We start from the raw sequence: 25,081 nt of genomic DNA, 5'->3' as shown, positions 1-25,081 counted from the left end.
CCAGAAACAACAGTAACTTTCACAAGAGGATGGCAAAACTGCAAGCTTCCACCAAGTACTGCAATGAGGTTTTTCTACTGCATTTTCATAGCTTTGGGGCTGTTTTTGGTGCTGCTACAAACCGTCTGCAAATTGAATTGGTTTCCATTTGGTTCACGTCTGCTATTCTCTGCATATAAGGTATTGATTAGTAATAAACAACCCATGTACCAGATATGCCCAGTTGTAGGAGTGTTACCGATTTGTTTTACTGGTGAATGTAGTTGATTTCTTAAGTGTCTTCTCCTCAGGGAAGAAGATAATGTAATTTACAGTATTCTTCTGCATTACCTGCTAGTCCTTTTTTTTTTTTTTTTTAGATTATAACACAGTATTAACAGAATGACAATGCAAAAAGGGGGACAGAGTGAAATACCATACAGGCCTGTCCCCCATCTCATCAGAATAAATTAAAGAAAGCTAAAAGTCCAACTCCTGCACGTGTCCTTCCTTCTCTGCACCTCTCCATGTAGCTGTTCACGGAGAACAGGAATAGCCTGTGTCACCAATGTAAGGATGCTGGAGTCCCTGCCCTTGCCTGCATGCTCAGGGAGCACCAGATCCCTTTCCAGATGTTTCTGCTGCCGTGTGGCCCATCCGGACCCTGTCCAGTGCACAGCAATGCGCAGCGCCCTGCTCAGTGCTGCAAAGGTTAACCTTGGTGATTTATGCATAGTGATTGATCTCAGTATCCCAAAGGATGCATAATAACTGTGTGATTAATAGGCTGGATGCAGGAAATTTAAGCCGCGACACAGACATTTTTGTAGGACCATAAATAAGTCACTTAATGCCACCATACGATGGATACAAGATTCCCTTCTCTCTGCCCTTTCTCTGCCTTGTGTTTTTAGATCATTAGTCACCATGAATAGAAGATACAGTCCCAGTTTTGCTAAATACAGACACTTAGAGGGCCAGCTCAAACAAAAAAGTGATAGGAAGGCTCTTTTCAAGTGACAAGTGGAAGAAATCAAAACGTGTAGGAGCAGAGAAACCAAATCATCAGTCCACTCACTAGCTGCTGAATAATCCTACAGAGTCAGACAGTCATCCTTTGCCACCACCATCCAGTCACTAAATAAAAAGATCTACTTCTCACTTTGCCTCTTTTGTCAGTATGTGCTTCTGTGAAGACTGGTGTTTGTGTGTGTTCAGGTCCACAAGGGTTAAGGCAGTGGTATTGTTCATAAGGGCCATCCTAATAGATCCCAATGCAGGATGAGGCAGTAGTTATCTTAACGTTTCTGCTGCATTCTTTTTTTTTTTTTTTTTTTTTTTTTTTTTATAGTTCCGGGCCTTTTTTTTTCCTGCTGAGAGAACTGAATAAAAAAATGACTTTGAAAGATACTATAATCAACCACTGCGGGCTGCAATTGCATTGTGTGCTTGATGTCTTCAGAAAGTGCCTCTAGTTTAAAACCACAAATCTTTAAGTTTGAATTCTCTCTTGGTCCTGTTCTGATCTGCAGTCTCAGAGGTGCATTAACAAAAATGATCACTAGAGCATATGGGTTTAAATAACAAAGATATCAAAAAAGAAAAAAAAAAGCGAACATCAGAAGATGAAAATTTCACCAGCTATCTTTACTCTAAAGAAATTGGCATTTTTTGTATTTATGACTGATATTTACAAAGGAATGTCTCATGGAGAGTGAGGAAAAAGGGCAATTTGATTTCAGAGCTGTAAAAGCTGATTCATATTTGAGAAAATTATTAGATGGAGACTTTCAGATCTGACTGGTCACAAGAGAGACATAATTGTAAAGTAAGCTCAAACTCTACAACTGCCTTTTAAGCCCAAGTCAATTACAGACAAGTATGCAGCTTCTGAGTAAATGAAACTTAGTTATTACTGAAAAGATCCAGCAAGAAATTCTATATTATGTATCAAAATGTATCAATATGATAGATATGGCTATATTAATATGACACTGAAAGTAAATGGAATTGATAAATTTGGAAGCCTCCATTTCTGAGGTTAGCTGGAATACTTTCTTTTCTCTGTCTAACTACTGCTACTTCAAACTTTTCCCCATAGGAAGAAAGTAATTTTCTGCAGATTTTCCTTACAGTCTTATACCTTCCTTGTGCTCTGGCTTCCCCGATTAACCCGATGCTGTGGCCAGGGGAAGGCACTTTGAGCAGGACCGTGACAGTCCTGACAGCAGCCCTCGTGTGCATGTTCCTAGTGTGGCTCTGGCACTTGTGTGTGGGGCTTGGGGACGGCGCGGTGCTGAAGAGCCTGCGGCCAGGCCGACTGCCTGCTCTGCGCAGCCGCTGCGGGTTGTGCGGGGTCAGTTTGTCTGGCAAGCTCACTGGTGCTGGCTGGGAGCCTGAGCAGAGCATCCAGGAGATATGATAGCAAAATATTTTTATTGCATTCCCCCATCTTTCATCTTCTATAAAAAATAAGTTAAAGCCTCCCTGACAGAACCTTCCTCTCTTCCACGGGCTCTGGTAGACACTTTATATGATGCAGTTGTTGATGAAGCCAGGAAATAGTCTGCATCTTTGCAACGACCATAAATCAGGCATGATTTTGGAGCAGTCGAGGCATATATACGGGTACATCCATAGCGTAGTACCACCTGAATGAAAGAGCAGGGTCAGTTCTCTGCCTTTCTTTTCTTTTCTTTTTTTTTTTTTTTTTTTTTAACAAGAGCTTAAGCAGGCTCCATGGGAGGGAATAAGAATGCTGTTTATTGTTTCACATGAATCAGAAAAAAAAATCTATACATATCAGATGAATGTTAAACTACACTCACCCAGGGTATATCAGTAACATTTCCCATGCTCTGTTTCATAAATTGCCATGCCCTAGCATCTATTAATTTTCACCTTCTCATTCATTCTTAGTGTAACAATAACTGGATTACTGATTCTTGCAATACAATTAATATTAATTTCAATGCACTAATGGACCTTAATCCTAAAGTGTGAAGCTTTGTACCCAGCCCTCAAACAATGAAATGGTGACAAGGGGATAAACGGTCTATTATACTGGCGTTTCTGTTTGTATGAAGATCATGTCAGAAATTTTAGAGACACTGATTATTGTTGATACATTTAGAGGATGTTCAAAATTGAATCATCTGCAGCCGGTAATGTCGGGGACGTAAATATATAGAGAAAAAATAAGTGAATGCATGGGATTCGAAAAGAAATGATGCCCAAGTCCAAAATGTAGAACCATTTTTAAAGCATATTTTTTCTCAGAGTCTGTTGAGGGGGGAGGTGAACAGAAGGGAATGGGGAAAACATATTTTCCATCTTCTCCCTGATGGCTCTGATAGGAACTGTCTTTACTAGTTCAGTGTTATTTAACCACCATCCGGAGCCCAGAGCCCAGAGCCATAAGTACCCAATACCATACGAAACCTCTTTGTAACTCTCTGTTTCAAGAAGCTGCACCTGATACCTGCCTGTATGAGCAGAGAAAGCCATGCCCAAGCAGTGAGTAATAGGAAGGACTTCAACAGAGGTATTTCTTCTTTAACTGGGGGTTGAAATAATTAAGTATTTCTCACTATACAGGTAAATTTGCATTGAATTCTCTCACTGGTGGCATTAAGGTACTAACTGCATTAACATTCAGCATACAACATACTGAAGGAGAAGGTGAATTGAAAGGTTGACTGTGAATACCATCACCTAGGGGAAATAATTTTGAAGTAAGTTGATATTTATAGTGATTAAGCAATTGTCTTGAGGTTTTGATCCTTTGGAGAGGCATAAACTTTAAATCTATGGCTTGTCACACTGAAGACAGTTTTTTGGCTGCAAGTGACATGGCATTTATGTTAATAACGATCATACGGAAAGTTAGACTGGGATTTTCTTTAAACTTGGGCATGCAGTTTCCTTCTGCTCTCACAAAAAGAGCCTAGATCTGCTGCACAGTTGAGCAGACTCAACTAAAGCCAATTGTTTGAGATTGTCGTATGGTAAAATTGTTTTCACTCTTGATATTTTAGTTCACTAGCAGTTAGATCCCCCACCAGCTGACCGGATGATAACTGAGAAAAGTGGGATGTTGAAAGAGACCCTTTTGCCACATTGCCTGTCTTTGTATGATTTCAGGAAAGCAAAGGCATTTTAGCCCCGTTGCTGCCCACCAAGCAGAAGGTGCCAGGAGCTATACTTTACACAGCTCCATTTAAAGTAAAAAATAGTTTTCAGCACCTATAGGGCAAAACCATCCTGGACTTGAGCTCCACTTACCTCTGCAGCCCACTTAGGCCCAGCTCTGTGACCTGTGTCTGCTCTTTTGGTGCTCACGCAGGAGTTACCAGGGCTTAGCTGGCCTGCTGCTGCGCGAGGAGCACCTGGGCAAGAAGGACATTGCAGGATCATGCCCTTCGTTCAGCATTTTGGACACATCTCAGCAAAGGAGAAATAAAAGGCTGTATTTCACAGCTATGATATCACTCTCACGAGCTATATTTCAGCATAAGCCACTATAAAACCTCTCCCATGACATCAGAGCGGTGAAATATAGCTGCCTTCAAGTGCAGAAATTTCCCCCCTAGGAATAATCACTTTCTGGCAAATGGCATTTACGGGGATGATGCTTTAAAAAAGGCTGGCGCGCAGCCTCTCCGGGTGATGGTGCTCGAGGCAGTACTGCGGTGTCACATCCAGAGGTGTGTGTGCGTGTGTGTATAGGTACTGACCTGTACACACGCGCCTCCCCGTCTCACAGCACACAGCCTTACGTAGACCACTGCCCAAGGACTACAGGACAGAGCTGTTTCTCTGCCTGCAGAAGGCTCCTGGGTGCTAATGGGAGCTAACTGCAAACCTTCCCTTTGCTCAAGGGAAGGCTGCACTGCTTCCGAAGGAGCTAAGCCTATTCCGCTCTTCCTCTTAATGATAAAAAATGGATCCCTACCCTCCCCTCCCCAGAAGTTAACTTTTTCCCGAATTTTACCTGGAGAATGAGTAAAATGATACTGCTTGAACAGCCTTGTTCCACGACCTACTATCCATCTAACAGCTAAGTGGTATTGCTTTAGAGGAAATGAATTAGTAAGAGGAACTGTAAGAAACTTGAGGTTATTTTATACAATTTACCACTAAGAACACTGCTGACCAAAAAGCAGCTAACCCGAGGCATTGTAAGTGCTTTAATTCCAACAGTGTAGCTCAAAGGCTAAATGCTGCCTGATTTACACCTTTAAAAAAGCAGACACACATAATACAGTGTAGGATTGGGCCTTTGATGTAGAATATGATCCAAATAGTATTGGGCAAAATGTTTATAAAAGAAAACACAAAGAAAAATTCTCTTTGTATTTTGGTTGGAAATCAACAGTTTCTATTTACAAACACTGATAGCTGCTGCATTGAATTTTGAGCTGTTTCAGAATGATTTTGGGTTTTTGATGAGGATACTAAAAGCAAACCAAACCAAAACAAAACAAACAAAAAAACTTTTTTCCCAAGAGCATATGTGCAAAACAAAATGAAAATCAAGCATATGATCAGGTGAAGATCTGGATCTGAAGTATGGATCTGTTTGGAGCAAAATGCCAAAAAAAAAAAAAAGAATCTTCAAAAAATATTCTTATATGTTAATGAATGTTTCTGTAAACTAAGCTTATTTCTTCAGACTTATAGAGTGTTCCAAAGTTGTTCATTTGTTCATTAAGTATTCTGTATGATTGGTCACCTAAGATGCATACTGTCCTTTTTCCTTCCTGAATAGAAGATTTCACCGAAGAACAGTTAACAACACACTATGGCACTGCCTGTATAGCTTCATAGAATCATAGAATCATAGAATGCTTAAGGTTGGAAGGGACCTTCGTTCATGATGGAATTTTTTAAGTCTTCAGAAATGAGCATTATTTTCATAATTATTTTGTGCATGTGCAGATATTTATTATGATCACTGTTAGGAAGCAATAGTTAAGAAGTATTCACAGATAAAGATGAACCAGCTGAAAGGCTTTTTTTTAAAAGTCATTAATTAAAATATTGACATATACAGCTGTGTACTTTAAGATCCAATACTCACTTCAGTAATACTCTGGCAACAGGTAACTTAGAAAATCAAATTGTCCTCTTAATATCCTATGCAATATGAAACAACTCTGAGATGTGGAAGATACAGACAAATAAGCATATTTATTTCACTAACCCATTTGCCTGTCCTTTCTCAAAAGAAATCAAAGGCAAAATTCATAAATTTGAGGTAAAAATCATGCATCCATTTTAAGTAAGTCCAGATTTTTCAGCCCACAACAATAGCAACCTAGTACCTCCTAGGAAGGCAATGTGCCCTCCTGCTAGCCCTTCTTAGTGCAGTAATGTAGCTGCAGCTACGTCCTCTATCAACATCTAATCAGTTATATCCCTAAGTCCACATGGCAAAAGAGAAATATCTAGTGTGCGTTAATCCAGCAAAGGAAGAAAATGGAGGTAAACAAAAAATAAACATCAAAATACTTCTTCCTACTCAGTAGAGATGCACTTAAGTTATTTGAAGGACCACTGGCAATATTTTTGAACCAGAAAGCCTAGCTTTTCAACAATCATTATTGCTTTTCTACTTTTTGGACTTACTTGCTGTTGTGATTAAGTATCTTTGAAAATGCTTAAAACGTTGTCATTTTTATTTTCAGATATCATTTGAGACTGCAGAGACTATTTAAAGAAAGAAGAAGGCATGAGACTGGATTCGGTGCAGTAAAGTAGGTTAGTTTGAGGACAAGAAAATAAGTCATTATTTGCACCTCCCTGTGCTGCCGTGATGAGAACTTACCATTGCTTCTGGTTGCTGTTTTGGGCTGGTCAGCCCCACCAAAGTTTCTTAACTTTGCTGTCCAAAAGGACTAGTGGCTTTCCAGAAAAGGAAAAGGTTTTGATATTGTCTGGAAACAGCAAGAAAGACTTCAGTCGTTCCAAAAGGAGCTGGATGTGGAATCAGTTCTTTTTATTGGAGGAATATACAGGGACTGACTACCAATATGTTGGCAAGGTAAGACTTTTTTAGACACATATACATTTTGATTTCAAAACACTAAAAAGACAGCAATAACAAGTATGTATGAATGATGTGTACTACAAATGCTAGTGCTCGTTCTTGCCTATCCGGGGTCAGATGGAGAAAAATAAGCATGTTTCAGCATCGAAATGTTATCAGCAGCTGGGAAGGCAAAGTCCCCAGTTCAACCAGGGCAAAACATACAGAATTATTTTAAAGATTTTTTTTATATACATATACATATACATATATATATATATATAGTCTGGAAATAATGCAATTCCATTTTAGGAGGATATTCTAGACCAGATTCTTATTTTTTAAATTGAATATGCCTTTTCCTTTATGCTCATTAATTTTGGTAGAATCCTACCATAGAGACCATAAGAGGGTCCAAGATATTTAGAATTCACATTGCCAGTATTTTGGTGAGGTTGCTCTGTCTGTACTTTTGTGAGGTTTCTCTGATCCATTGCATTTATCACTCTCCATTGTAGATACCTCTCGTAAAGTTCTGTGGTGCCACTGAAGACCCTGTAATATGAACATAATACCACAAGTCAAGCTATTAAGAAGAGTTGAAGCACATTGTGCTTATACCCTGTGAAACAATAAGTGGCTGAAAATTTCTATGCTCAAATTGTGATAACAGTTAGAAAAAGGTCTGCCTCCCTGCGAAGCAGAGTCCCATGTAACCAGCAACCTTTATGTGAAGTGCAGAGCTAATGCAACTGTGGTGAAGTCCAGAGAGAGTTTATACTGTCCGAGATGCCATAGTCTATAGCATTGCACAATGCAGAAAATGTGCTATTAATGACACTCGGAGTAGAAAGCTTAGTTTTCCGAACTAAAACGGGATTGTGTCTGATCTAGTTTGATCTTTTCAGCCTCTTAGCAAAGCCAAAGATCGCTGAGGTTTGATACCTTATCTCCCTCAGCAAGATTCTGAGCATCCCCAGGAGAGATGATGGCTGTTTTGCTTGCCTGCCCATCAGCTGTTAGTCAAAGCGGGATGTGACACTCCTTTCCAACTAAACAGCTGAAGGGCTTGATTCAAATGAAGAGCCACTCAGCTGGTACAATACTCAAAGAGCTCCAAGAAGGATAATCAGCATTCATAAGGAGTACCATTGAGCCCAGTGAATCTACAGGAAAAGGCCAAAGGCAGAGAGGCCTCAGAGAGAAGTAGGCACAGAAGTGGGCAGGAAAATGAGTCAGGAGGGAGTAAGAGGGAAGAACTAGGAAGAAGAGGTGGACTGAGAGAAAACTTCACAGAGGAGAATCAGGATAGAGGAGTGGAAAGAGAAATCAAATGGAGATAGAGGTGAGGTAAAAGTGAGGTGAAAGTGAGGTGAAAGTGAGTAAGTGAGGTAAAAGGTTACCTAAAGAGAGAACAATAAAACCAGAAGATGAGACGGTGAAGGAAAAAAAAAAAAAGCTTTAAAAAAATAGGTAAGAGGGAAAAAGAATAGAAACTGAAAGACAACCCTCGGTGACCCACTCTCCTGTCTCATGCTCTTCTTAGAGGGCAGGAAGAACAGAGAGCTCTCTCCCCAAAGATAAAGCATAGGGTGCAGAGTCAAGCTCCACAGCTTCCTTGTTCAAACTGCAGCCCCACTCCTCTCCACTGCAGAATTTGAGTACTGATTTCAGATAAAATAATGGGAAAGCAAATATCCTAGTACAAGAAGGCTAGGAAACTTCTATAAAGGGTCCTGTGTAAAGCTACAAAAATGATTGATTAAGTGGAGTGGCTGGAGTATCTGTCTTATGAGGAAACACGAAGTGAGCTGGGACTGCTTAGCCTGGATGAGAGGAGATCTTATCAACATGTACAAATACCTGAGGGGAGGATGTAAAGAGGATGGGGCCAAACTCTTCTCAGTGGTGGCCAGCAGCAGGCAAGGGGTAATGGGTACAGATTAAAACACAGGAAGTTCCATCTCCATGTGAGAAAGAACTTATTTCTGTGAGGGTAACAGAGCACTGGAACAGGCTGCCGAGGGAGGTTGTGGAATCTCCTTCTCTGGAGATTTTCCAAACCTTCCTGGATGCCACCCTGTGCCACGTGCTCTGGGTGTCCCTGATGGAGCAGGGTGGTTGGCCTAGATGATCTCTAGAGGTCCCTTCCAACCTCAACCATTCTGTGATTCTGTTATTACCTCAGGATGAGTTTGCTGAGAGATAGTTAAAAATGGTCTAGCTGGACCAGAAAGTCAAGACAGTTTCAACAAGAGTCACAGAGAGAGAAAAAGATGCAGTGGTCCATAGAACTATTTTAAAGAATTAGTCTTCCATCTATTGGTTCTCTAATACAGTTACTATTATGAAGCATAGAAATGACACATAATGTATAAATGTCATTGATTCTGTGTCCCTGAGCTATTCACAAGTGGCCTTTCACATGTCTTTCAAATGCCAGAACTGCTCACACCCTTGTAATTGAACAATTAGCCAAGAGGCATGAAAGAGAAGCCATTTATTATTACAGAAAGTTGAGTATTGGTATGAGGATAAATGATAGAAATAGCTGGATGCCTCTAAATCGAGGTAACTAGGCAATTTAACTGAACAATTAAACTTGATTGGTGTAGGCAAAAGAGGATAATGAATATGTTTATTAAACATATTTTATCTCAGAGGATGTTAACCTTAAATATGACCTGACAATGATAAGCATATTTGGTTATAATATTTTATATATTTAATATTTTATTATAATATTTAATATATATTTAATATTTTATATACAAATTTATAATGTTTTTATATCATTTTTATTTTTATTGTAAAGATCTGCAAACAAACAAAAAAATCATTAACACCCTTGACAACATATATATTTAAAAGGGAGTTTTACTTACATATTTTACTTATGATTACTTATGCAGTCAGATCTGGTTCTTGTTTTTTGCATTCAATAGTTCCAACTGGTGGGGTTTAACATCAGAGTTAGAAAAATTATCCACATAAGCTACCAGGAAATTAATAAAAAATCTACTTTTCTTTTTCTGTTGTTAACATCTATTTAATTCAATCAACTGCATCAAAAATGAGATAAGAGAAGCCTTTTGTAAAATATTCCAACAGCATTATTTCTATATCCACCCAAATTCCAGCTGGAACATCTTGTAGCTGCTTATTAACAAGCTTGTGACACTATATTTGGAGGAGAGAGGGAGGAGAGAAATACATTTAGGTATGAGGTATTAAAAATATGGGACAATCTCTCTTTGAAGGTATCAAACAGACCAGCAGATTTCAGGGCACTACTAAAGACAGTGCTGAAGCAGTATCAAAGTCCTGAGCCCTGTTGTGCTAAGGACTATCTGTCCAATGTACTTCAGAAAGCATCTCCAATAAATGTCCTTCAGGAACTTACTGTCTCAGCACGCATGAAAAAAAGTAGTGCTTATTTTGTACCCATGGCCACGTAAATATTAAACTAATAAACTATTAAAAAGTAGTCCGGTATGTGTTGCATACAACATACAGACCAAATATACTGCTATATCACAAATGCAGCTGACAAGAAAAAGCAGCTTCCAATACTATCAATACAAGTTGATTGCATGCAGTGGTTCTGACCCCAGATTTACTATTTTATAATCCAGTCCTTGTATTACTAAATTTCATTCCTGTATTTTCAAAAATGAAGCCTTAGAAGAAAAATAGAATGTCACACCTCCAGTGTTGGACAGTCTCAAACATAACAATATAAGGAACTTGCAGAAAAGTTCTAGACTGGAATTATTCATTGTGCCACTGAATATCTTATGAACTGCAGCTATTCATTATAGTGTGATTGATGGGCACGGTGACATTTTAACCTGAAGATATCTTTTCTTCTGGTTCAGACATTATGGCAGTTGGCCAGGATTCAATCCCAAAATAAAATAAAAGTTTTACATGGGAATCAAAGTAGAGAGGTACCCAGCACCACTCTGCAGCAAAATTTGTAGCACTTGAGTTAGGTTTGCAAAAAGACCTGCATGCTCCTGTTCCTGTTTAGTAGGGCTTTAAAGGGCTGGAGTGGATGCATTTCTAAATCCCTAATAAACAGTGAAGTGGTAGTCCAGCTGTGTGTGGAAATACACATTATATTCCCTAGAGATGTTCAGATTTACCTGGAAAACAGAGTGCAAAAATCTACCCTGGTACAATAGTATAAAACTACAGTGACGTCATCTCACCACTTATATGCAGTTGATATCCTTACCCAGCCATCCCACTGGCTACATAAAATCCATGTACTGGCATCCATCATCAAGTGGTCTTGTTAGAGCACAAGCTTACAAGTCATTGTTAAATATGACGCATCTTCCTTTAAGACTAAAGAAAGGTCTGAACAAATCTTAGATCTTATTCATTAACCCAGAAATATCTTCTGGCAGCCTGCAGTGGAAAGGAGCAACTTGCTTTACTGATAACAACTTGCCTTCCTGATAACACTGGGGACAGCAGTAGAACAGTTCTGTCACACTCCCTCTGTCTGGCACTAAAGGAAACTTCCAGACATACTTTTCATTTTTGCTATGTCTTATTGATGTTCATATAATTCAAGCAGTGTGCTTGCCTGTAAGATATCTGATGTTACTACCTGTACGTCCCATCATAAACAATCATTTGCTGCTGACAACTCCATCTTTCAAGAAAGATAAAGTCAAAGTCCTTCTGCTATGTGCCCTGGCAAAGCAGAAAGGATACATCATTACTCAGGGCAAAACCAGAATCCTTTTGTTTAGTTTCTTTCGTGTCAAAAGAACCACTGGCAAAGATAAATTTTCTGTGATGCTTTAGGTGAAGAGGAGATGAACTGAGTGGTATTTCAAAATATTTTCAGGTACTGCTTTTCTTTCTTTTCACTGATTTTACTTCTGGCTACAGCTGTTTTGAAGGCACGGAGAATGGTTTCCTGCAGGGTATTTCACCATAATCAAATCAAACATAAGCCAGAATCCCTCCAAACCATTACAGATGGCGAGACTAAGAAGTTGCTTATAGGGAGAAAATATATTTGACTGTGAGCACACACAAAGGGCTGTTTAAACAAAAAAGTTTTTAACATATAATACAGTCCATGTATTTTTAGCATTTCAGGCAATAATGGGTCATATACTCCATCAGTTAGAACATATAATATCTTAGTTGGACAACATGATAATGAACAAGAGAAATCTTCATTAACTATTATTCCTCGGAAAAGCAGGGTGTGAAAAATTAAACTAAAATGACTATTTGCATCTTCACTTTTAACACACTTCATGCAATCCTATTGGCAAACACTTTCTCTTCCTTCCTCCTTGTGCTATGATATACTCATGTTTTCTTTGATTTCCTTTTCCTATGTGCAGCTACTATTTGTTATCCTTGTAAGTCTTAACATGAAAAATTCTATTTGTGACTTCTGTTTATTTAGGCACTCTGTTAAAAAGGGTTTTCAATTTCTCTCTGTGTTCAGAGTATCACTTCCCATGGGCTAGATCCTGAACTCTGCTTCCAAGAGAGCTGGCAGCCCAAGAGACAACCTTTGTTGTTTCCATATGGACTCTCAGTCCTGGACAATTCCTGGCTTGGAGGGGCTCACAGCAAAACTCAAGAGAGCCCTCAGTGCCTGGAGGACACTGGTGGCTGCCTGCGCTGCTCCTCTGTAGAGACTGTTCTCTCCCATCATGGTATAAGACTTCTGTGGACCATTAGTGACACTTCTGCCCTTGTTCTTAGCAGGAAAGTCAGTTCTTTACATGTGCCAGTAATAGTTACAATGGTAAATTTAACACCATGGTGAAGTAAGCAAAAAAATCCAAGTTCCTAGCCTCTACCCTCCTGTTAAGATGATCAGGGCACACGCCTTTCACTTCAACAAGCTGAATACTTGTCATGTTTTTAAAAAAGGTAAAAACAAATGCCCTGGTGCATCTGCACTTCCTTTATTCCTTATCCATCATCCATATTTTATGTTCTACCACTTGACTTTCCCAACTGCCCTTCATTCCCATGCTGAATTGCATACACATACACACACTTGTCTCTTTGAAAGATTTACTGGCGTTGGTAGAAGTTCTCTCCACTGTCGGTCTCTGTGGAATAGAGATAACTTTGAAATGAGGGACAGTTAAAGAGGTTAGAGGCCCAGGAAGAGAATCTAGAAACAGCCTGCAAATTTCTAGATGTCATATGGGGCTAAAAAAAGAGATAATGAGAAATGGGCAGGATGGGCAAAAATGTTATTCAGAAAATGAAACGGCAGGGCACATAGCATATTTAGTATTTATGATCTTTATAATTGTGAATCTACTTAGCATCAACCTTGTTCCCAAACATATAACACAATATTTGAGCCTTACAACCATGAGTCTTAAATAAACCCCATTTCTTACCCTACGGCAGATTACAGTGTAATCTTGTACAACCTCCTCCTCCTCTTTCCAGTATCCTAGGGAAGACAAAGCAAGAAAATACCAGGACCCGCAAGCTAAGATTTCTCTCTGTTAATTCTTTTCTCATTTTTCATCTTTTGTGCCCTGAATTAAATGATTTTGTTTTCTATATGCTAATGAACCACTTCCATCGGTGCTTGCATTTTGGGCCATGTCTTTATACAAATCATCCTTGCTTCTCTTGCCAGCAATCTGCATATCTTCTTGAACTGTGTGCCCTGAGACTTCTAGCTGTAGGAAAACAACCGAGTGCATTAATCTTTCTCCCCAGAAGCGTGGTAGGATTGCAGGTGAAGTCCACGTTTTATTCTAGGTTACTTCCTCTTGGTCTTTGAAGCTGTGTTTAACTTTTTCTTATTTGTTTGCATAGCACAGCAGAGTTCTCACTGTAATGCAGCAATATGAATACAGAACATGCAGGCTAGCAACACCTCAAGCAAATCCCTCATCTGAGGTTCAAGACAAAGCACAACTGTTATTCCACCCCTAGTAGCTTACAGTTGGCTCACCAAAAATATTAAACCATAAAGCTTAGAGAAATGTCTTTATTAAATTAAACTCTTATCCGCTGTGGCTCCCTTTGCTTTTGCTCCTGTTTTTCCTCACTGGAGAACATAAGTTCACAGTGAGACAGCAGCAGAGATGGAGATTGAGAGCTGTGGCCACTCAGCATACATTTCAAAACACAAACTGAAAACGTGTTGTGATATGAATAGCTACCGTTGATCCATATGTGCTAATGCAGACTGCGACTTCCTTTCACCATTAATGGGGTGAAACAAACCTCAGCAGGCACCTGCAGGTATTTCAGGGTTGAGTGAAGCTTGTGATTATACTGCAAGTCTGAGGTGGCAGGTGAAGGGAAGACTCGCCCTCAGGAAGGGAGGAAGGACAGAAGAGCATCAGCCCTTTCTCTTTTTTTATTTTCACCAAAAAAAAAAAAAAAAAAGAGCAACAAACATTGTAGAGACATACAGAGTGAGAAGTAAAATGTAAATCAAAGGAGCAGGGGAAAAGCAGCTAAGCAAATCTTTTTCTGGAAGTACCATTCCCACTGCTTTTTTTCAGAGTTACTTATTTTGGACTTGTATAGTCCAAACATAAACACAGCCCAGCCTTTCCATCCCCAGCTCACAAATGCAATGCCATAGAGAGCAGGATGTGCCAAACACTTCCTGAAGATCCCTGCTCTAGCAGCTGCTCAGTATAAAGATGTCATCTATCTGGCACTCGTTCCTCCTTTGTCTCTTCATGAAGCATTAAATGTTGTTTCACCATTAGATGTCTGCTGGAACAAAGATGTTTTTACGGCCCTGTACAAGGTCACACAGTAACCATGCAGGCCTTTTGGCATGTTTGTCCACTTTGTCCGTGTTATATCTTTGTGTTCGAAGGCCAGATCAACTTAAGACATTTGTAAAACTTCTGTGTTTAGAATCATGTGATCATTTAGAAAAGATTAAGGTCTCTCTAAGAGACAGAAGTAAACAGAATAACCTTTGGTTCTATGGCATCTTTCCTTGTCCCTAGCATCCTTTGCAATCAAGTTCACTGAAGCTCCAGCAGTGGATTTAAAGGGCATGCAAGCAGAGGTGTTGGAGCATTCATAGCTTCTTTCCATTCCATGTTCTTTCTGTGATTTTACACATTTCAGGTCAGTTGCTTAACACAGAGTTAATGCTGCTTACAGCTGCTAAAATTCCTCACCGAATGCCCTGTACAAGTGGCTGCTAACACCCTCCAAGGGAGTTGATGGAAGAAAGTAAATGCCCTGTGCATGAAAATCTTGTGTGTATCCAAAATTATGGTATGAACTTGGGCCTCATGTTGTTTCCAAGTAACAAAACCTCTCAGAACTTACACTACACATTCTGGTAAATCTAATTCTGTAAATATCTGTTTGTTTGTTTAGTTTTTTTTTTTTTAACCTAAAAAAGAGTAAACCTCTTTTTAGATAATTTAGACTGTTTGGATTGTAGCAATTCTGTATGCTTCTTAGGGAATTTTTTAAATCCACAAATGCTAGACATGATATAAATTAGGGAACAAAGATGTCAGTGTTGACTCATTGAAAATTCCAAGCTCTCCAGTCAAAATGAAACCTCATTCCCAGATATGCAATGTTGGTTCCCAAACTATTTTTTCAACCGTGTTGTGTATAGAATCATAGAATTATTACAGAATGAAATAAACCCCTTCAGGTTATACGGTCCACCTTGCTCAAAGCAGGTCCAATCAGAGCAGGTTGATTAGGGCTTGGATTAGGTTGATTGTGTCCTGCCTAGCTTTCAGTTTCTAGAAGGGTGGAGACTCGTTTAGTCTTGCTAAAGTCATGCAGCATCTACTGCTCTTTACTTGGCCACAAGGGCATCCATCTCAACACAAAAGGCAATCAAGTTAGTTAAGCCTAATTTGCCTGTGGTAAACCTATGTGGGCAGTCCCAATCACCTTTTTCTTCATGCGCCTGGAAATGGTTCCCAAGAGAATTTGCTCCATAACTCTCTCTGCAACTGAAGTGAAGCTGGTAAGGTCCTTCTTCTTGCCCTTCTTGGGAATTTGTGTGACTTCTTTGCCTTTTTTCAGACACTAGGAACCTCCACCAGCCACTGTGACATACCAAACACTATAGAAAATAGCTTTATAATGATATCAATCCACTCCCTCACCATCCTCAGGTGCATCCCATGTTTTCACATGGACTCAAGTTTGCTTAAGTGGCTCCTCATTTCATTTTCATCTGCTGAGGGAAATGCTTCACACTCCTTCCCCAGTTCCCCACCATAGATTCTGCTCCTTTCAGGCCTGAAGGCAAATTGTCATCATTTTTCACATCTCAGAGCTATTCTTCTTTGTTCATAACTAACAGTCCAATATAGCACAGCAGCAGCATCAATCACCTACGGCAAGAAATTGCTTTTTTCTCCAGCTGTCTAAAAAAGGCTTCATTTACTTTCTCTTTGTGACCAGGCAGTCTGTAGCAGATGGCTACCATAACATCACTCATGTTGGTCTTTCCTCTGAATCCTACCCAAAAGTTCTTGATTGATTTGCCACCTGTTTCAAAGCAAAGCTCCATGCACCTGAGCTGATCTTATGCTACTCCACCTCCTTGTCCACCTGGCCTGGCTTTCCTCCAGGGCCTATCTCCTCCTACAGCTGAACTCCATCACTCGAGTTATCCCATCATTTCCTGACTAATTTATTTTGAGGAATATTCATCTGAAAGAAGAATCTACTAAAGGGCAGCCTTAGCTTAGATTTCTCATAAGCCTATTCCTAGTGGAGTGGCCTTCCCTCAAGAGGATCTGTTATATGTGAACTTTTAAATTATATCCGTTTTAGGTTATACCTCTTGTATCACAAGATCCTTTAATTAATTATCAGTTTTCATGGCACAAACTTTGGATAGAAGCAAAGTTGAAATGCACAATGGTATGGAGATGTTTTTTCTTTCCCCAGCTCCTGAATTGTAAAGCTATGACTGAGGAACTCAATTAGATTAAAGATTTAACCAAACCTGCGGATAAGAATTCATTTTCTTCTTGTTAAGACTTGGCTTTAAATCTGAATGTGGATTCTCGTTTGTTTGAGTGCCTGTCTATATCCTCTCTTTTCTACCCATCTACTTTCCACCCTGCCACACATACTTCTATATAGTGTATAAAATTCATACACATACCTCTGGATTTGATTGTCAGCCTCAAGTGCTCAGAATATCGAGGGGTCACCTTTGTCAGTAAGCAAAGAATGAGAATTTGCTTTCAAGTGCATCCATCGGGGAGTAGTAAGAAGCTGTTACTTGCTGAAGAAGCCTGATGTTTTATTCAATTCTCTCCCAGCAAAAACAATTCTGGATATTAGGCCAAAGGGTATTTTTTTATTTATAGTTCATCTTTAAGATATATTCCACCCCCACTGGGAGAATACAAGGTCTCACTGAATTAAAAATGAATTTCTTCATTCAACCTTATGCATCCATGGTAAATCCACAGAGAAAGATCAGGGGTGATGTAATATTGCTAGGATGATGTAATACGATAAGGTGCTGTGTTTGCTCAGCAACTGATTTGGGGGCATTTTTGAAAGTTATAGTTCAAGAGTCCAAGGAAAAAAGTGAAACAGTTAAGATTTTTTTTCTTCAAATGATGATTTCAAGGATAATTCTGACAATGGATAAACAGTAAGCAACTGTTCTTAAGCTAGCTCACTGAGATATCAAAAGCAATCCAAGCTGGATATATATTTAAAAAAATGATGTCACTAGCTATGCTTACAAAAATCTAGAGATTAAGGGATATATCCTAAAATAAATTATTAGTTATGAAAGTGCATATTTTTGAATATATTAAATTAAACCACTCTTTAAAAAATGTTTTTTTTTTCTATTTACCCGCTGTCATCTGCTGTTTTCTGAGTTTCTTTTTCATTGAGTAATGCAGCACAGGATAGAAGTCCCCTTAAAGTCAGTTGGAGACTTTCAAATAATTTATATTTGGATCAGACCTACAAAAGGATTCTTCCACAAAATGCTGATTTTTTTCTTTGGTGGAATTTTTAGAAGATGGGATATAAATCTTCCAGGTGTAAATCTGGCCTGCTGCCTCAGTGAGTACCTTTTCTCACAAAAGGAGAAGCTTTAAGTTTAATAGATAATATACTAATTATTAAGTTTAACCAGTGAAGGTATATGAAGTATGCTGTATGTATCTCTTCCTGTACACATACTTACCTTTGAGATATATGATGATGTCAGGACATTATAACTATTTTGCTTTGAAAAAATACTATAACTATTTTGCTTAAAAAAAGGCAAGAAATACGCTACACGTTATAAATTGTATGTACGATTCTTGAAACATGAGGATTTAGGGAACAAATTTTTATGGAGGCATGCATTCCTTTTGGGATTCATTGCAGTCTCAGTGAAAGTCCCTACAAGTTAGTCATTTACCTGCCATTAACCCTCCAGTTCACCTGGCAGAATAGAAAGCACATATGCTTCTGTTCACTTTAGCAGAGTCATAAATCTTCTAACACCTTCAGATATTGCCTAACCTAATATAGCCAGTCTCATACTGTAGAAACTCCCGCATCTATCCCATTCATCAGCTGAGCTGTGGGGACAGTAACCTTCAGCTGGTGAATAATAACCACCTAAGAATATATACATTTTCTAGCACTACAACTAAGTTAGGAAGAGGACGTCCACCAGCCTTCTAAATGCAACAAGCTGTGCCAACATTTTGCTTGCTGATCTTTATTCCAGTTAAACAATACTCAGTCTTTCTACAAACTAGCATAGAGCAAATTATACCCAAAGCTCTCAAATCACATTATAATCATTACATACAACATTGGACATTGTTAACAACCCGCATTTTACTGCAGGGAAAATGTGGAAACATCAAAAAGTGATCTGTCTAAGACCAGGCAAGAAGACTGTGACAGAGACAATATTAAAATCTGTCAGTCCTCTGTTTTCAACTACAAGGCTTTTTCTTGCATATCTTATGTTTTGTTAGACACACACATAAATACGCTTCAGTCCTTATTTCCTTTCTTTTTTATTAATTCCAAGAAAATCATCAGTGAAACAGTGAAACTGATTTTTGCCATTTAGTCTTTAAAAGTCACGTTTGAATGTTGTGACTGACTATTCAGCTATAGTGGGAAATTTACAGTGATGAGAATGTCTGTCTCCTTAAACGGAATAGCTTGTACAGTTCTTAACAGTTTTCAAGGCTTCAAAGGTTTGAATTTTCATTCAATAACATAAAATAGGCAATAAAATAAATTCTAATCTCTCTTAATCATCTGCTCAGATACACATATAAGAGAATTCTTAGTATCTGGGTTAATGTACGACAAGTTAAGGTGGCTTTTTAGTAAGTGAAAACTGATGCCTCTACTAAAACTAATCCTGATGTCTCCTGGCTACTGTTTGTACCACACAATCTAAAAACAGTGGCAAATAAAAGGGATGATGGTCACTGTAATAAAGAAATCAAAAATGTTTAAATAAGTGGACCAAAACACATAAAAAGTTCCTCTAAATAGTCCTGGTCTTAGTTAGTAAATTGAGAACTTCCTAACTAACAGATCTTCAAGCTTTTGTGAGGGCAGTTCTATAGGTGTATACAATGCCATTTTGTTATGATCACCACTGTTCAGCTAGAGAGGGCTCATTAATCTTTCAGATAGAGGCATAAGGAAGCCCAACAGCTGTAAGTCAAACTAGGGAAATTCGGTTTACAACTGCAGAACCCTTTTTTTTTCAGGTGAGGGAAATTAGAAACAAAATGGCTTTGAATTCCTTAATTCTTCAAAGTGAGATTGACTCTTTCTTATAGATAGAGAGTAGTTCAAAGAAAAGCAAAAAGTTTGATGGAAGAACATGTAATTGAAGGGTCCTTATGTATAGAAAAGATCAAACTTGACAGGGCAGTCTCTTGGGCCTTATAAATTAAAAAGCTATTTGTCTTTCATAACTTTTTAAATTCCTGTTATAACTTTGCTTTGAGATATTAGCAAAAGGAACAAATATAAACTACATTATGAACAGAAGACTTGAGCAGCTGTCAGCTCAGAACATGGAGAGGCTTATACCTAGTTTGCAGTTTTGCTAAATACTCATTAAGAACTGATGATGAGATGCCCCTGGAGAGAAGGGCCAGCAGAATAAGTGACCTTTCCAATCTTACATAGCGCAGTGCAGAACAAAAACTCTTATGTCATTGTCCCTGTTTAATCACAGTGAAGAGCAGCAGCAGTTGGGGAGCCCAAGTGGGAAAGGAGTTGATAAGCCCTAGGCAATGTTGAAAAGACTGACACCTTCCAATTGATTTCCTGCCCCATCCCTGAAAGTTGATTAGGTCTTGCAGCATGTTTGCACTTCAGGTTGGAAAACCCACTTGCGATTTTGAAGGGTGGATAATAAAGGTGTGAGACATCAGAGCATGATTTCATAGCTTCCAATGATTAAAACAGAACAATGGGAGCTCAGCTACTGTTTGGTCAGCCTATTCCACACTGTGACTGAGGATCACACCATCAGCAAAATTATTGCCCCTGTTTGTCTCAGGCCATACAGTCCCAAATAGCCCTACAAAAAAAGAACGGCTTTCCAGGCTGCCTGACAGGTATGAGTCTGGATCTGGAGGGTGTTAAGTGAAAGCGCTTTGTCTCTTGTCCCTGGTCAAATCAAAATTTCTAACTCCAGTCCCTTTTATACTCTGTTTTTTTACATCATAGTCAAGTGTTTTGTTTTTTGTTTTTAATTCAAGCACCCTATATTCTCACTATAGTGACGTTTCCATGTCTTGTTGGATTGCTTTTAAATCAGATGCCACCACCTTTTATTCATAGGTTTCTTCTGAATCTTTAAGTGTTCTTAGTGCTTTGGTCCTTTTTTTTGATGAGGATGTTCAGCAGCACAAAACTGATTTTAGTTTCTCTCAATGATGTCATTCATTTTCAGGGAATGGTTTGGCAATGTTACATTTGAAACTGAATGATAAATATCAATGCTATTTTCGTACAGTCAAGAAATAGAAAAATTGCAACACCCTAGTGGTCTTTTTGTAGATGTTTTTTATTCCTCATAAAATTCCTGCACTTAGGACAATCTTCTTGCAGATGATACTGCTGTTACTCAACACTTCTACCTGACACTTGGCTTTTTCCCCATTTGCACTGGGGGTAGTCTTAAGAGTTTTCTCCATGAATCTCATGGAATATATTTCCTTTGTGAAAATCTCAGGGCTAGAGCTAAGAACTAATACTTGGGTTAAAGGGGTCCCTTAGCTACTGGCATTAGTGTTTTTTTCCCTTACTTACTATGCTCTGAAGTGGCTGTCTTAATAAAACATTTGAGTAGCATTCTGGTATTCTAAGATGGATCCTTGAATTCCCTACAACATTTTTCAATTTTACTGAGTTTTTCTACCTGAATCTATCTCATTTCATACAACCAAGGCTGATACGGTTTCCCTAAAGAAAACAACTTGTAACTTTGAATCTTATATAAAATTACAGACCATTATCTATTATTAAGTTAACTCCACAGCTGAATGACTTAGAGTTTAAAGTATTCCTTGGTCATACAACCATTTATAGACAAAAATAAGAAGCAAATATGATACAAATAGGACCTAATGTATCTCACAGTAGCTCCAAACTAACCTCCCCAAATTCTCATATAACCTCAGTAGTTCCTTAGTGCTGTATGTTTCTTCAATTTATTATAGATTTAATATTTGCATGTCTAATTTCACTTTTTTTCTTTTTAACTGTATCTTTTCCTTTACTACGGGTCAGAACATCTTACAGGAAGAAAAGGATGATCTTAGGGACAGAAGAAATAGAGAGAGAAAAAGAAAAAAAAAATGCAAGGTTCATAAAACAGAAGTTATTTTAAAAAATCCACTACACAATGAGGACCATAAATTAGAAACAGCAAGAGAAGTAGTAAGACCTGAGTGTTTTTGTCAGTCATGGGATGACAGGAATAAGCTAGTTCAACATGACAATGGAAATGGCAAATGTATCCACTCGTTTCTAATAGAAATAGGAAAATGCTAATATTACAGATCAAAGACCCAAAATGAAATCCTATGTACACACAAAATCATACAAAAGGAGGGTCAACTGAAATGCAGCAATTAGAGAGAAGGACTACCTAGGATTATCAACTGGCTTTTCTTTCACTTGCTCTATTTAGAATCCACTTATTTTGAAAATGAGAAACTGTAATTGTAAACTAGGATTTCACCTGAGGACTCAAAAGTGCCTCTTTTATGAAAGAACACTGGATATAGGCTGACAATCTAGCAAAAAGAAAATAATGAGAGTATACATTATTATTATATAAAAGTGTTGGGTGAGGAGGAATGTGCATGTGCAAGAAGACACATGTATGATCTCCTTAAAGCTGAAGAACAATGCTGGCATCAGAATATATGAGTATAAAGTTGCAATGGACAAATTTAACCCAGAAAATAAGATTCCTTCTAATCATCAGAGTAGTGGTTTATTCCAACAGGAACAGTGCACCTTTTGCACCTTTTTCTTCAATAAGCATGGTGCAAACTCAAACACTCAGGAATTCCTTACAGGTATTTTGCTCCAAATGGGGTAGTCTTTTAGACTAAGCAGTGTCCTTGATTATGTTAAGCCTTTCAGTAATCATACGATGTGGTTCTGTTTCTTTTTTTTCTTTTTTTTTCCTATAGATACCCCTTGCATGTAGCAATCTCATTGCTATCATCACACTGAGCCATATTCAGGTTTACTTACTATAGTAAAATAATTCAAGAATTCTATAAACTGTAACATCTGTCAGGCCAAGAAAATGATGAACAAACAAGATTGATGATTGCTTAGGACAACACATCTTGAGTAGGTAAAGAGATGTAGAAAAGTGAGTCCCTATTTTAAGCACATGTCATAGCTCTTTACCAAAAGCCCCTGTGTGGAAGTATTATTTCTGATAGACATATATCTAGAATCATCATGTTGTGTTCTGGTAAGCTTGTGTCTGTTTGTATTTCTCCTTCAGCTTGATAAAACTTACTCTGTCCTATCCTATCCTATCCTGTCCTGTCCTATCCTATCCTATAGAAAAAGACAGTGCTTGAATTTGCTTCAAAATTCTGCTCCCCTCTCTTTTGAGGCTGTGAAGCACAAATCTTCATATAAATTTCAAATTATTTTATACTGTAATGAAAATGAATCACCTCTTCTGGTTTCTTTAAATACTATTTTCTCTGAAGAAAATGTGGAATCACTGTATCATCTTTCTCTCACTCTTTTCCAAATTCTTTATTACCATCCATTCTTCCATATTTATCCGAATCTAGGGCTACATTTTTGAAATAGTTGATCTCTAAAGGTAAATACTCAAGTCTCGACATAGCCTTCTAGATATGTGACATTAACCTGATTGATAGCTAGCTTTGGAGTTCTAATATCTATCTGTGTTCATTAGCCTTCTCTAAGCCCATTAAGCACTTTCAATTAAATTATAGAGAGGAGTAGCAGTGCCAAATCTATTAATTCCATACATAGTTTGCGGAGGGAAAAGCAGCTATGAAAGACAAAGAAACCTCTATCATGCCTTGACTGCTTGGCCAGCAGAGTGCTCAATCCACTACCAACCAGCCAGCATTTAGGAGACAAGAGAAAAAGCTTGGCATTTTGCAGTCAGGAGATCTTTGAGAATACAGGCAGGAGCTGAAAGTATAAAATACTCTGCAGTGGGCTAACTTTTAGGGGAAGAGCAAGAGGTTTTGCCTTGGAGACAAGCCAGAAGGAGAAGATATGTAGACTGTGAAAGGAAATGGAGATTAGCACAATGGAGGCCATAGGAACATACCTCCATGAGAAATAAAGCATCATCATTTCGATTGATGACGGATCTTCCTATGGCTCTTGTGGAATATCTTTTTAGAAGGAAGATTTTTTTTAAGACTTGAAATAAATTATTTTTTTAAGTATTTTTTGCCTTGATGATATGTGATATAGTGTATGAATATGTATGGCAACATAATAAGTCTTAAACTTCAGCAAAATACACTCAGTTATTATCTATACACACACAAACAGCTCCTTTCCTTTTAACACAGACTATCCAAACAGAGCAGAAACTTTCAGTGCTGATTCATTTATTACATTAATGGTGCTGATTATGAAATAATTGAGGAGGCTAGTTGATGTGTTGGGATACAAGGTGCCAAGAGGGGCAAGGAAGAGTGCAAGGTGGTTATGACTGAAGCAGAAACTCTGTGTGATGTTATAGTATGTATGGTTTCATTTTGAGTTTTGGTTTTTCTGAATAACTGTGTAAGCTCAAGCAATACATGTGGTTGAATTAGTACATTATTAGACACATCTCTGCTGTTTGAATCTGTTCAGTTTGCATTGAAATCATGTGCTCTGCATATTGCCAAGAGTAAATCAATGATTCTCTTCGCTAGTCATCTACTAATTCCTACTTACTATTTCAGGTAGCTGGTCTTTATTTCATTACCCTGTTAGGAGACAAAAGTGCAACCACAGCAGCCCCAGAATAGAAAGTTCCTCTTATAAATACAAACAAACAATAAGACACAGCAGGCAGCTTATTTCTGGATAATTATGGGTTGATGGTTCAATGTGTACAACCCAAGGTCAATTGGCTCTGATCTTTCCACAGGATCAGTAACTGCTGTGAAATTCAATGAGCAGGGAGGTATGTTCACAACAGGAAAGAGAACCTGGTCTCTTTAAAATATATGTGCTAGAAAGCTTCTTCCCTTGAAAATATTCCATTTAAATAAACAACAAAAAAGTAGATTAATCTTAATCCTATTAAAATACAGAGGATCTCACTTTTGCTATACAGTTCTGTTACTACTGCTTCACACAATTTCTTGTAAAGGTGATTTTAGGAAGATTAGTACAGGTCCCTATAAAAATCTCTGCTTCTTGCTAGAACTTACAACGGGTTATAGTGAAGCCTTTACTAAGGGACCTGCCTTCAAATGCCCAAAATATTAGAATATTTTGGGCCAGAATAATCCAAGGCAAGAAGAGCGAGAAAGACAGGATAGTTTCTTCTAACTGTGCATCATT

The 25,081-nt window shown here is 38.3% G+C and overlaps 1 protein-coding gene across 1 annotated transcript in view; it reads left to right on the top strand.

Annotated features, from left to right (window-relative positions):
• Positions 1–3,694: 3,694 nt before the first annotated feature.
• CDH6 (cadherin 6) overlaps positions 3,695–25,081 on the top strand; it is a 51,318-nt gene continuing 29,931 nt past the window's right edge. Inside the window, exons 1-2 of the mRNA XM_010223173.2 lie at positions 3,695–3,713; positions 6,669–7,024. Coding sequence (XP_010221475.1) covers positions 6,797–7,024 — 228 coding nt within the window. The 5' untranslated portion in view covers positions 3,695–3,713; positions 6,669–6,796. The remainder of the gene's footprint in view (positions 3,714–6,668; positions 7,025–25,081) is intronic.

The sequence above is a fragment of the Tinamus guttatus genome, unplaced genomic scaffold (genome assembly GCF_059628265.1).
Source record: "Tinamus guttatus ecotype Peru unplaced genomic scaffold, ASM5962826v1 Tinamus_guttatus_pri_ptg000222l, whole genome shotgun sequence".
Lineage (NCBI taxonomy): Eukaryota > Metazoa > Chordata > Aves > Tinamiformes > Tinamidae > Tinamus > Tinamus guttatus.
Note: the sequence above shows the minus strand (reverse complement) of the source record. Positions and strands in the feature narration are given on the sequence as shown.